The sequence below is a fragment of the Mobula hypostoma genome, chromosome 20 (genome assembly GCF_963921235.1).
Source record: "Mobula hypostoma chromosome 20, sMobHyp1.1, whole genome shotgun sequence".
Lineage (NCBI taxonomy): Eukaryota > Metazoa > Chordata > Chondrichthyes > Myliobatiformes > Myliobatidae > Mobula > Mobula hypostoma.
The window spans coordinates 19,324,999-19,339,781 of NC_086116.1; the positions used below are offsets into that span (position 1 = coordinate 19,324,999).

The following is a 14,783-nucleotide window of genomic DNA, read 5'->3' on the forward strand; positions in this document are numbered from 1 at the left end:
AATGGGGCAACTAGACAGAGACGAAGGAAAACCAGACAGTGAGGAAAAATAAAACAGAACTAAAAAAAATACAAATGCTGATGATTCCAGCAAATGACTGACTGACTACTGCAACCACTAAAAGAGGTAATCAGGCCCATCAGTTTCATGCTAACTTCAAGGGAAGCAATCCCATAACATTTCTATACACTTCATTCCTTCTCTTACTTTTCTTTAACCCTGTAACCCTTTCTCTTATGTATATCCCTCAAGCCCTTTTTGATTATTTTGCCAATTACCCACACTAGGGGTAATTTTCTGCAGTCAGTCAATGTACTAGCATATCTTCGGGTCCATGGGAGGAAACAAGTGCACCTAGAAGAAATCCATGCTATCACAGGAACTTGAAAATTCTAGACAAAAACCCAACACCAGCATTAAACCCAGTTCACTGAAGCCATGAAGGTATTTCTATTCCATTTCTCAGAAAATTTTACAGTCCATTACTGCTTGCAGTTAGGTGTAAACAACATGCAGGACGACAAGTCATAGGGAAACTATGAACAATATTGCTAAGTAACATCTAAGCCCTACCAAGACGAGTTTCATCGCCTATCCTTAACATTCAAAGCATTATCATTTCTGAATTCCCTCCCATTAACATCTTGGTCATCTTCGCTGACTATAAACTTATAGGATTGGCCATATAAATAAGTGAAGCTACAAGGCAAGTCAGAGGCTGGGTGTTCTGTAGTGAGTGAGTTACCCCATCCTCCTATAGCATAAACAAGGCATGACAGAAGAGAGACAGCAGATGGAATATACACATTTTAGTGTGAGTGCATCAAGCAACACTCAAAAAGTCTGGCATTGATGGGACAAGGAAGGCAACTTGACTGGCACATTATCCAGCATCCTAAACATTTACCCACTACTTCTTTAGCATATCTCATGGCAAAGTATACCATCTATACAATTCACCTTTGATAGAACTTCCTGAACCAGTCAGCTCTACTATCTAGAGCAGGGGTTCCCAACCTGGGGTCAACAGACCCCTCGGTTAATGGTAGGGGCCCATGGCATAAAAAAAGATAGGAACCCCTGACCTAGGATACAAGCAAAGCAAGTGGATGGCACATGATCATCTGCAGGTTTTCGTCCAAATAACACACCATCCCAACTTGAAAAGATCTTGCCATTCATTTATTGCAACAGGGTCTAAAATTCAGAGTATCAAGTCAAGTGTAGCAGTTTCACCAAACGGCCACCATTTTGTCAAGTCTAAAATGGGAAAGAACAATAAATGTTGGCATTGCCAGTGATACTTACAACCTGTCCATTAAATTAAAAACTAGATAGAAAAATGCTCAGGATGAACAAAAAAAAATTCTGACAAGAACTGGTTTCTACTAGCTAATTGATTTCTACCAACTCAGTCTACCACATCAGAGCAGACGATTCCCTGTTCGACCATCAGACAAGGCACAAGTAGATGTACCTTACACTGGATACTGATCCATTCTGAAAAAGAACAAAGTTTAAAAAAATGCACATTGCAATAATGGAGACTTTGCTCAAGACAAATCAGTGACACGGTTAGCAAAAGATAGCTTGTAGGCTTTGCATATAGAGTAGAAAAACAAATGCATCTCCATACTTAAAGAATAGTTTTGAGCAATAATTGAAGCATTGTTGCATAGCTTGAAAGTAATGACAAGAGGGAAATGCCAGGCTATGAGGTTATAGGTTATGGTAGACTTTTCTGCTGCTGCTAATAGTCCACAATGTTTCATGAATGCCAAGTCTCCAGCTTCACCAGTCTAAATGCAAAACTAGTTCAAGTTCATTATGACAAATATGCAATATGGTTGAAGAATTTTCTAAGAAGTGATTAGTTTTTTAAATTCTTACTTGACATATTGCTTTCATATTGATAGGTTATCCCCACTGCATAAGGTTTACATTTATTCTCAGGCTAAATATATTATTTATGGAAAACAAGCTTTTTAAAACCTTAACAACAGGAATTCTGCAGATGCTGGAAATTCAAGCAACATACATCAAAGTTGCTGGTGAACGCAGCAGGCCAGGCAGCATCTATAGGAAGAGGCGCAGTCGACGTTTCAGGCCGAGACCCTTCGTCAGGACTAACTGAAGGAAGAGTTCTCTTCCTTCAGTTAGTCCTGACGAAGGGTCTCGGTCTGAAACGTCGACTGCGCCTCTTCCTATAGATGCTGCCTGGCCTGCTGCGTTCACCAGCAACTTTGATGTATGTTGCTTTTTTTTAAAACCTTAATTATTTTCACAGCTAACAATGAAACCGTTTGAGGCTGAACTTCACAAAAGGTGCTGGAGGAATTTCAGGCAGCATCTGTAAAGGGAAATGGATTGTTGACATTTCAGGTCAAGACCCTTCATCTAGACTGGAAAATAAAAAGAGGGGAGATATGCCAGCACAGAAAGGCAGAGGAATGGATGGACCAAGAGCTGGCAGGTGTTAAGAAATCCAGGTAAGGCAGAGGGGTGTTAGTCAGATGAAAAAGGGGGCGAGGGGAATTCGAATTACATCAGAAACAAGGGATGCGATAGGTGGGACACAAAAATGGTGGAATCGGATAGAAAAGGATGGTTGAACATCAGACCTGCAACTATCCTATTGAGCTTTATCAGAATTTCATCCAGGCATGTAATATTACCACTTATTTTTCTAAACTCTGTATCAAAATATACCCAGCCTGCTTAATCACTTAACTGACAAGCATAAGAATTTCGCTGTACTACCTCTATTGCATCCTCTCTGCAACTGCCAAGCCCACACAACCACCTACTTTTGTATCATCAGCAAATTCAGATTTATTATATATTGAGCAGAATCCCTTGCATAATTGCTTGGGAACTGCTTCAGCTTCACTCTCACGGCTGGATTCCATCTCTGAGGAATCTGGTATTACAATGTAATTGTGAAATCAAGTTTCCTCAAAATCAAAGCAGAAGTTAAGCTTATGGATGCAAAGCGCAATGACTGTGTAGTATTTCAGTTTTGCTATTAACTAAAGATTAATCAGGTAAAGGTGAAACTTTCTGTTCTTTAAAAAAATGCTATGACATTTTTTTTGGAAATATGGTTGACAACAGAAAGAAGGCATCTGAAAGCTGCATCTTTCCTTTAGTAGTACACTGAAATGTCAATCTTAATTATATTTGAAATTCCAGAATGGTTATTAAACCCATGGCCATCTGTCTTCAAAGGGAAAGTTAAGAGGCAAGTTGATTGGAACATTTAAATGCTTCAGCTGTTCCATTCATTCACACAGTATGCACCAGATGGGATAAATTTTAAATTATCTCTTCATATGAAACTAGTTTAATTCTTTTGATATTGTTTCAGAAGCATGAATGCTGAAATTATTCCTAAAGCACTGCCATATGCAAGCTGAATACAAATCTGAATTTCCACTCTTGAATAACGAAAAATATGAGGTTTTGTTTGTATTGTGCCACACAAAATATCTATTTCACTGAAGTTTCTATAGACCATACAAACCTTGAGGCTATTTGTCATGAAAATATTTCATACATAATGCAAACAGCTGCCTTGAAAAACCAAACAGCTGGCACTATCAGCTGTTATTTTCTTTTCCAGATAGAAGGGGGAGAACTTAAGCAGTGAGGGAACAACTTATTCAGTGATAAATGACTATTTTACATAGAATTACCTTGAACAAAAATAGAACATAACACACTGCAGATAAGTATAAAATGTGCCTAACTTCCCTAAAATTACAAGAATGATAAATTTTATCTCCCCCCCCCCCCAAGCATTCTTCAGTTACAACATGTAATCTGTTCAGAATAGCTTCTTTGTCCAACCATCATAAGGTTGGTGGAATTGTTTTGTAATAATAAATGATAGCATCTTTGCTGGGAAGAAAATTAGTGTCTTAAAACAGTTCAAAATAAAGTTTACCAAGAAAACACATAGATCAAAAAAGTACTATCTCAAACTGTTATTACAATAACCTTTAAAGATTTATTGGTTGTCTTCCAGGAGTAAAAGGCATGGTACTTCACTACAGTAAATTTTGTAAAGATCAACGGTCCTCACCTGACATGTTAGCTTTGTTTCTGTAAGCAGATTACCTGCTGATTTTTATATTGTATATTCTGTTTTGATATTTTAACAAGATGCTATTGATATGCTTACAGGGGAATTAAGGAGAATCGGGGGGGGGGGGGTGTATGTGGAGACGGACTAGGTATTCAGGCAGTGATATGCACCCCACTACTAATCTTCAAACATGTTAAAGGACTCATGCATATCTGTTCAATGTATCATTCTTGAAGGGTCAAATGTAAGATCCTGTACATATTAATGTGTGATTATAATAACTAAGGAGACTGGATAAATTGATTAAAAATTAAAAATATTCCCAAGTGCATAATTACTCTTCTACAATTGAGATTGGTGGCTCAGGAGAAAAAGGGTACCTCTACAGAGAGCAGGACTGCAGAGACGATTCATTGGAAACCTACCAGTCCCGGAACAGTTCAGTCCCCCATTTCCTCTTTGGCAAGTAGATCCTTTCTTGGGCAGGGACAGCAGAAATGCCCACGGTACTACAGTTATATATTTAACATCTACCAGCAATTATGAAAATGTAAATGTTAATCAGCTTTGAGCTATGGTCAAAATTAATTGGATTTACTATAATTTGGCAGAAATCCTTACTTCAGCAGTTAAAGAAGATGCTTTCTACCTTGGAACATTTTTTTACTTTTTAAATCTACCATATTTTGTTACAATTTAATCTATGAAAAGACCACCCTCTTCAAAATGTATTTTAGTAACATGCACAATGCTTAAAATGTACTTTGAACTCAATTACTTGGGTCTCAATTCAAAATATAATTACATAAAATATCCAATACAATCTCAATTTTTAGAGTACAGTACTTCTGTTCCTTTCAATAGTTATTTTAAGCCAGAGAGTCTGTTCAATAGAAAATGATAAACCCTTTATTTAAAAAAATACCAAATATGATTTCTGCAACAAGGAAATTAACATTTTAAATATGTCAGTGTTACAAGCTTCATACGGTAGGTCAACATTCTGGTTTTCAGAAGCTCAAAGTAACTTTTCAACTCAAATTCAGAGGTGAATGAACTACCAGTTCCTTAATAGCTGAAGGAGTCGACTTTGAAGGGTGTTTAAAGCATAAATCCATCTAAGATGAGAACACGTTGATCATACAAAATTGCTTGTAGTAAAGCACTAATTTTGACACCAAGATGTGGAAATGGAAGCAAAAATTTATGTATGCAGATTCTTTTGGTTATTAGGATGAAGGCCTGTAACTTCCATTACTCAGCCTTAACATAAGAGACCATAAGTGTTGTAATCTGAAATTACATAAAAGTATTTTACAATATTATTTATAATATGTTGTAATATATTAATAACTTTAACTAATTTACACTATAAATCAGGAAACATTGTGATAAAAAACATTAAGATGCTGTGTTCAGTCAACCCATTGTATGACTTGTTTTGATTCTATAGGTTATGTTGACATATCATGTAACATTTTCAAATTGAGCACACATTTCTTTATTTGACCATTTGTTTACAAGCAGCCTTGATAGACAGCAAATAAAACCTAAATCTGATTGAAAGTGGTTATTTACATAAAATTTTCAAAGAATTAGTAAAATCACAATCATTCAAAATCTAAAGCTAAATAAAATATATCCCATTTAGTTGTCTACTTTCTACAACCTCTGGAAACAAACCAGGTACAATTTAACACATTTGTCTCAAACTCACTATGTACAGTGCATTTCCACTCAAGGTGAAACTGTCCAGTTACCTGCTGTTAATGCAAGTACGCACACATTTCTCACCATTAATATAGCAGCATTTTATCCACTCAACTGCAAAGGCCATTTCCACTTACTTGGAAGAAAACAGGCTGATAGTACTAACAGTATTGTCTCAACAGTGAGTGACAACATCGTAATGATATAAATGGGAGTATGCAACTTAAACATCGTAAGACAAATTCTGCAACGAAAATTTAGTGACAGAATGAGAATACTGCTGCATAAACAGATATCGCCAAATCCTGTCTTTAAATGTAATGCAACAGCAATAATTCCAACTAGAAATGAACTCCATACACAAGTACAGACATTTAGGTCCATGGCTGCAGCATCAATAAAACCGACACAATTTTCTAGGGCAATATCACAGACTAAGTAGATAGCAATTCCCATTAACTGCATAGAATTATTTGCGACACATGCTTTTTGCTGCAAGTCTTACTGCTCTGAAAGCTACTGTAGACTGAATACATTAAAATAGCTCTGCAGAGTGAAAAGCCTTTTCACAATTTCTATTCACACAACAGTCAAGCTTTTGGTATGTTATCTTATGGAGTTGCTCTTTTATCTGATGCAAATGCGATACATGTATGAATTTGACTGATCAGAACCGATGAAACTCTGCAACTTCCAGCTGCATTCAGCCCAGTTAGAACTGCTTCCTCAATCACAAAAAAATCTATACACCAATGGCCAATGTTCCTTTGCCTTTTGCAGTGTTCAGCTGCTGTTGATATCATCATTTAAGTCTGCAGTTTCCAACATCTGTCCATCTGATTGTCTTCGAGTACTCCAAATTCTCACAGTTTGGTCACTGGAAGAAATTTTTTTGCAAATGTTTTATTAAAGATACTTTAAAGTTAGAAATGTATACATATTGACTGGTTCTGAAATCTTCAGGGACAATCTTTGTACTTACTCTGAAGCAGTAAAGATGTGGGTCGAGTTGGTGCAAATGGCATTTATAGGACTGTCATGGCCTCTCATCTCCCCAAGTGGTGAAAAGCTGTCTACAGTCCAAAGCTTAAGGATGCCACCCCTGCAGCCACTGAGGAGAAACGGCCGGCCTGGTACAATTCCCAAGGCGCACACCCAATCCTTGTGAGCATTTGGAACTTGCTAAAAACAGAATTATGCCAAGATCTTGAGTCAAGCTAAATATCACGGTTTAGAATCAAGAAGAGAATAAACCATTACAAAGGGTTGAAATAGGTGGCCACCAAACAATCCTTTTTTTCATGGCGAATGGAGTGAATGTGCTCAACAAAGCGATCCCCTAAATGTTACAACATATGCCAATGATATTAAACTTGATTCTGATTCTGATCTATGTTGGGTCTCACCAATATAGAGGAGATCGCACTGCGAGCAACAGGTAAAGTAGATGGCCCCAACAGACTTCTAGATGAAGCATTTCATCTGGAAGGACAGTTTGGGATCCTGAATGGTGGTGAAGGAGGTGGTGTGGGGTAGGTGTAGCACTTATCCTGCTTGTAGGGGTAAGTATCAGGGGAGAGATCACAGGGGAGGAATAAACAGATAAGAATGTCACGTAGAGAATGATCCCTGTAGAAATTGGAGAGTAGTGGGGGAGGGGTAGATGCGCTTAAGTGGTAGAATCCCATTAAAGATGACAGAGGTTATGAAGCATGATGTGCTTGATACAGAGGCTCGTGATATGGTAGGTAAGACAAGGTCACGTAAACTTAAATAAAGGTGAAAAATTCTATCTTCCTGAATATGGGGGCATTTCCCAAACCATATTGAGCAAAAACAAGATTTCCTTTTGTTAGGACCTACTTGTCAACATGCAACCTTACATTAAAACTGTTGTGTATTCATACCTGGAACAGTTCCTGCTGGGCCATGTCCCACTTTTTTATTCCATTATCTCTTGATCCACTAAACAAGCTGTCACCCAAGATCGTGAGAGATTCAATCCCGTCATAATGTGGTGGTTCAAAATTGTGTGTAGGGCTTACAGTCCCAATGGCACCTTCTGTTACTTCAAACATCTACAAAGGGGTACAAAATAATATCTATATATATTACTTAGTTCACAAGTGTCAAATTAACTAAGGAAGGTTAGTGATTGCTATGGCTGAACACTGTGAATACATTTCAATAAAGAGGATTCTACAATTAACCAATGTAAAAAGCTTCTATAGCTGCACAGTTGAAAGTGTCCTGACTGGTCCAGTACAGCAATTCATTTGCACAGGAAGCTGGAGAGAGTAATGGACTCTGCCTAATACATAAAGGGTATATCCCTCCCTACCATCGATAGTATTTCTATGAGGCATTGCCTCAAGAAGGCAACATCCATCATCAAAGATCCCCATCATCCAGGCCATGGCACAACCTGGGTCAGAAGCTCAAAGTTTAGATCCAACAACATTGCAGGAACATTGGCAAGTTGCTAGGTCAGGATGTTCTGTTGTTTGGGTTCTTGACTTCACTTGTCCTTGAAGGGGAGCGTTACATCTCTCATGACAGCCTGAGGGAAATGCTGAATCATGTTTACAAATATGGTGGAATACAGTTCTGCTGCTACTAATCCAAACTTCATAGTGGCCTAATTTTGAATTCCGTAATCTAGTCCCATTCCTCTCGTCAGGCATTATGTGCTACTATGAAAGGTTGAAAGATGATATTCTGCTGCTTCCCTGCAGATAAAACTTCCAATGTTATGCAGTTGCCATTATCAAGATTTAATGGAGACTTCCGGTAGCGCTCATGGAGTGAAGTCGCGTTCTTGACTCGCTCCATTACCTCTGAGTTTTTTCTCTCTATGGTCAGCTATACTTTAATTAACTATTAAGGCATCAATTTTTACAATACTTTGAATTAAACTGAATTCTCTGACAATTGGATGATACTGAGATCGGCTATGTCTAAGAACGGGAAAGACGGCAAGGATGGTAAACCTCCGGTTAAACCGAAAGCTACGGATCTCCCTCCGACTGAATCACCGGTGACTTTGGAAGCTATATCGGAGTTAATTCAGAGGGAAATTTCAACCTCTGTTAGGGAGATGATTCGTACAGAAATTATGGGCTCTGTTAAAGACCTGATTCATATGGAAATCTCAACTAAGTTCCAGAAAATTGCCGATTTAATTGATAAGATGCAAACATGTATTGCGGAACATCAGTCGGCTATATCTGGTCTTCAAAAATCCGCGCAACAAAGTGAGCTTAAGATGGGGAAAGTCGAAGAAACAATTAATGTAATGAAGAAGAAACTTGACTTTTTGACTTTTAAAAACTCTGACTTGGAATCTAGAATGCGACGGCAGAATTTACGAATGATTGGCGTCAGGGAAGCCGTGGAAGCTAACAACCCTATGAAATATTTCTCCCAACTTTTAAAAGATGCATTCCCTACTGTATTTCCTGACCAACCACCGCTACTGGATCGTGTTCACAGAATCCCATCATACTCGTCTAGGTCAGATAGACCTAGGCATGTTATCTTACGTTTTCATTACTTTCAAGACAAGGAGAGACTGTTTCGATTCGCTCGATCTAAAGGTTTCATTGATTTTTCGGATCTTAAGTTCCGATTCGTGGAAGATTTCAGTAAACCAATCTGGGACCAACGGGTCCGTTACAGATCCGTGATGTCGGAATTCTATAAGATGGATTTAAGACCAGCGCTGCTGTACCCTGCACGTCTAAGGATTCGCATGTTAGATGGAGCTCTTCGTTTTTTTGATTTTCCATCGGATGCCCAGAGTTATCTGGATCAACTTTCATCTTCAACATCTTAATTGCCTTTTTTTTAATTTTCTCCGTTGATCGGAGGCTGTGAATTGGTTGGTTTTAACTTTTCTGTGCCCTATTTGGGCAGAAAAGTTTACTTTTGATTTCTTAATATGGCTGCTAAACTTTCTTTTTAACTGCGTCATTTCTTTCTTTTCCCAGGGGATTCTGGGTGGTTACTTCCCTTTTGTCATCTTACGTATTTCCTGTGCGGCCTTAAATTTTGTAGTTTTTTTTAAATTTTATTCTGTTTTGCTTTTTATAATCATTTTATGTTAATAATCCTATTTTTTTTGTTGCTGTGTCTATTCATGAGTTTGAGGTTTATTGTGGTTTTTTTTTAATATATACTTTCCGGCTTTTGTTCTGTTCTGTGTGTATTTTAATTGAGCTAACTTTTTTTTACTTATTTTTTACTGTTTTACAATTAGCTGATCCTTTTCATATTTATACCTTTTTTTTAGGGAGCGTATACCGGAAGTCATGGGGGTAGTTTTAGCGCTTGCTTCTTTCTGGCGGGTCTGCTTTAGATTTCGCCTTGGGGTCCTGGGGTGGGGGGCGGTGGGAGGGGCTTCACGTTTTAGTTTGTTTCTCTTTGGGCTATATACATTATTGAAGTATTGGTTACGTCCTTTTCCCCGGTATCTTTTGTATGTTCTGTTTCCTCTCCGGGTCTGTGGGTCGCGCCTATTGTCAATCCTCCTTGTTATGGGTTGACTTTAGGATTTATGGAGTCTATTATTAATTTTGTCTCCTGGAATACTAATGGTCTTAATCATCCTGTTAAAAGGAAAAAAGTTTTTAAAGTGTTCCGGAGACTTAAAGCACAAATTTTATTTTTACAAGAGACCCATGTACGGAGGGGGGACAGACTACGTTTTTTCAAATTTTGGAAGGGACAACAATTTCATTCGAACTCCAATGCTAAGATTCGAGGCGTCTCTATTTTTATAGACTCCTCAGTTACTTTTATACAACAGGATATTATCTCTGATCCGAATGGTAGATTTTTATTGGTTAGTGGTTTATTATTTAATAAAAAAGTAGTTTTGGTTAATGTTTATGCTCCTAATATGGATTGTCCGGAATTTTATAAATCATTGTTTGATCAGTTTCCGAATTTGAACGAGTTTTCATTGATTTGGGGCGGAGATCTTAATACCTGTTTATCTCCAGCTTTGGACCGTTCGGCTCCTTTACGGACTTTACCTAATAAATCTGCAAATTTGATTAATTTTTTCCTTTCTGATTCTGGGTCGACGGACATTTGGCGTTTTCTGCATCCTCAGGAAAAAGATTTTTCCTTCTTTTCACATGTTCATCATTCCTATTCAAGAATTGATTATTTTTTCATTGATTCTCGTCTCATTCCTTCAGTGATTAAATGTGATTATGATTCTATAACCATTTCGGATCATGCTCCACTTAAGCTTTCTATTAAAATTATGGCCAATATACCAAACAATAGACAATGGCGTTTTAATTCGCTGTTGCTTCAGGACTCGGACTTTGTTAATTTTATGAATGAACAGATTGAGCTTTTTTTTACAATTAACCATACAGAAGATATTTCGGTTAACACTCTTTGGGACACTTTTAAAGCCTATATTCGGGGTCAGATTATTTCGTATTCCGTTGCTTTGAGGAAGAAACAGAAGCAGGAGGAGATGGTAATTGTGGACAAGATTAAAGAAATTGATAAGAAATATGTTATGGCTCCTTCTGAGGAGCTATACAAACAAAGAACTGAACTTCAAATGGAACACAGTTTACTACTCTCGTCCTCGATTGTAAACCAATTAAAGAAAACAAGAAGTGATTTTTATGTTCACAGTGATAAAATTGGCAAGCTGCTGGCTAATCAATTGAAATCTAATTATGTTAAATCTCAAATCAATCAGATTTATAACCAAAATGATCGATTGATATTGGATCATGTGGGGATTAATCAAACCTTTTGTGATTTTTATTCTTCTTTATACCAATCAGAGTCTCCTCGAGATTCTAAATATATGAATGATTTTTTAGATAAGTTAGACTTCCCTCTGATTTCACAGGATATGTCTTCTTTATTAGATACTTCCATTACAATGGATGAGATTAAGAATGTTATTTTTTCTATGAATCTGGGGAAAGCTCCTGGCCCTGATGGGTTTACCGTTGAATTTTATAAATGTTTTGCTTCTTTATTGATTCCTTGGCTCTATAAGGTTTTTGAGGCTTCTTTGAAACTTGGTAAACTTCCGGAATCTTTTAATAGAGCATCAATTTCTTTAATACTAAAGAAGGATAAAGACCCTGCTCAATGTGCATCTTATAGACCAATATCTTTATTAAATGTTGATTCTAAAGTTTTTTCTAAGTTATTAGCAAATAGACTAGAAAAAGTACTTCCTTCTATTATTTCGGAAGACCAAACGGGTTTTATTAAAGGTCGTTACTCTTTTTATAATATTCGTACATTGTTAAATATCGTTTATACTCCCTCACAAAATGTTCCTGAGTGTGTTATTTCTTTAGATGCCGAGAAAGCTTTTGATAGAGTAGAATGGCCTTATTTATTTAAGGTGCTTGAAATGTTTAATTTTAGCTTGAAATTTATATCCTGGATTAAACTGTTATATTACTCCCCTGTAGCCTCGGTTCGTACTAACTCCTTAAACTCACCTTTTTTTCCTCTCTTTCGTGGTACTCGACAAGGCTGTCCTCTTAGTCCCCTATTATTTGATATTGCATTAGAACCTCTTGCAATTGCTATTCGAGAATCTTTAAATATTACTGGGATAACTCGGGGATTAAAGTCCCATAAATTATCACTCTATGCTGATGATTTACTTTTATATATTTCTAATCCTGAGAGATCCATTCCTGCTGTTTTAGAGTTATTAGCACAATTTGGTCTTTTCTCAGGTTATAAATTAAATCTTAGTAAGAGTGAACTTTTTCCGATTAATAAACATCTTCCCTTATATTATAAATTTCCATTTAAATTGATTAATAATTACTTTTCATATCTTGGGATTAAAATTACTTGTAAACATAAAGATTTATTTAAGACTAACTTTTTACCATTAATAGACCATATTACTCAACTTTCATCTAAATGGTTTCCCTTATATTTAACTTTGATTGGTCGTATTAATGCAGTTAAGATGTTTTTTTTGCCAAAATTTTTATATGTGTTTCAGGCATTACCAATTTTCGTTCCTAAATCTTTTTTTGATAAAGTTGACTCTAAAATTTCTTCATTTATTTGGCAGAACAAGAATCCGAGACTGGGTAAAATACATTTACAGAAAGCTAAGAGAGATGGAGGTTTAGCATTACCTAACTTTAGATTTTATTATTGGGCTATTAATATTCGACATATGAAATTTTGGTTACTTGACCGGGACATACTATTTATTCCTAAATGGGTAGCATTGGAATTACAATCTGTTCAGGGTTATACACTTGGTTCTATTTTAGGTTCCTCTCTTCCTTTTGATTCGAAACGTCTTAAGCAGGTCTCTAACCCGATAGTTAAATATGCTTTGCGCATTTGGTTTCAATTCAGAAAATTTTTTGATCTTAATCAATTCGGGTTAGCGATTCCTATTTTAGGTAACATATTTTTTCCTCCCTCTTTTACGGATCGCGCTTTTCAAACTTGGAAGACTAAGGGTATTTTACGGTTTTTGGATTTATTTTTAGATGGTTCCCTTATGTCTTTTGAACAATTATCTAATAAATATAACTTATCAAGAATACATTTTTTTAGATATTTACAAGTTAGAAATTTCCTAAGTACTATACTTACTTCCTTTCCAATGCTTCCTCCTATATATATTTTAGATTCGATAATTAACCTTAATCCATGTCAGAAAGGTGCATCGGCTATGATTTATAATATTATTATGAAACTTAGGAAAGCTCCATTTGATAAGATTAGGGTAGATTGGGAACAGGAATTGGGGCTTACCATTTCTGTGGATGATTGGGGGCAGATTTTACAATTAGTTAATACTTCCTCTATTTGTGCTAAACATTCCCTAATTCAATTTAAAGTGGTTCATAGAGCACATATGTCCAAAGATAAGTTAGCGCGTTTTTACTCGCATATTAATCCTTTCTGTGATAGATGTTCGGGGCAGATAGCCTCTTTAACTCATATGTTTTGGTCTTGCCCTACTTTGGAAACTTTTTGGAGAGATATTTTCAATATTATTTCTAAGGTATTAAATATAGATATCTCTCCTCACCCTATTACTGCTATCTTTGGACTACCTAAAATTTCTAGTAATCTTTCCCCTTCAGCCCGTAGAATGATTGCATTTCTTACTTTAATGGCGAAAAGATGTATTTTACAACATTGGAAAGAGCTTAATGCTCCAACTACCTTTTTTTGGTTTTCTCAGACGATTTTATGTTTGAATCTGGAGAAAATTAGAAGTAACCTTTATGATTCTTCATTTAAATTTGAACAGATTTGGGGACCTTTTATTCGATATTTTCATTTAATGTAATATTTACCCTTCTTGTTTTTTCTTCACTGTTTTAATGGAGGTCGGGATTGAGGACGTGATTTTAAGTTTAACTCTGTTTGGTTTCAAGTTAGCCCATTGCTTTGCTTTGCTTTTAGTTAGTTGCACGGTGGGTTTTTTTTTTGGGGTTTTTTTTTCTTTTTTTTTCCATTGATATATATAAAATCTAGTATACTATTATGTTATCTTGGTTTCTTATGCTTAAATTACATTGTTTGTAGTATTTTCTTTTTGGTATTGTTATCTTTTGGAATTTTATTATACTTTAACATTGTATTAATGTTTATATGGCTTACCTTTTTTGTATACTTACTCAATAAAAAGATTTAAAAAGAAAGAAAGAAAGATTTAATAAACAAACACCGCTGAATTTTAATGTGATATACATTAACAATTTTGCTTTAAAATAGTTAATTTTAGGCAAACATCTAGTTAATTTGCATATTTGCTGCTGCCAAGATTTCAACTGCTTTTAAATGTCTCTGATAATCAAATATTTAAACAGTTAAAGTGATATAAATATATTAAAAGATACGTAAGACTGTGTTAAAAATGTTAAGCATAAAGGATAAGGAAAAAAAAAATCACAGCCTTGAATTGGACCATGCAAATTGTACCCTGCCCCAAAATTTAGAA

General features: G+C 36.0%; 1 protein-coding gene across 3 annotated transcripts in view; it reads right to left on the bottom strand.

Annotated features, from left to right (window-relative positions):
* Positions 1-4,021: 4,021 nt before the first annotated feature.
* Positions 4,022-14,783, bottom strand: part of kif21a (kinesin family member 21A) — a 142,221-nt gene continuing 131,459 nt past the window's right edge. For all 3 annotated transcript variants that reach the window (XM_063072490.1, XM_063072491.1, XM_063072489.1), the window contains 3 exons: positions 7,705-7,875; positions 6,780-6,979; positions 4,022-6,674 (listed from right to left, as the gene is read on the bottom strand). In XM_063072490.1, coding sequence (XP_062928560.1) covers positions 6,581-6,674; positions 6,780-6,979; positions 7,705-7,875 — 465 coding nt within the window. In that variant the 3' untranslated portion in view covers positions 4,022-6,580. The remainder of the gene's footprint in view (positions 6,675-6,779; positions 6,980-7,704; positions 7,876-14,783) is intronic.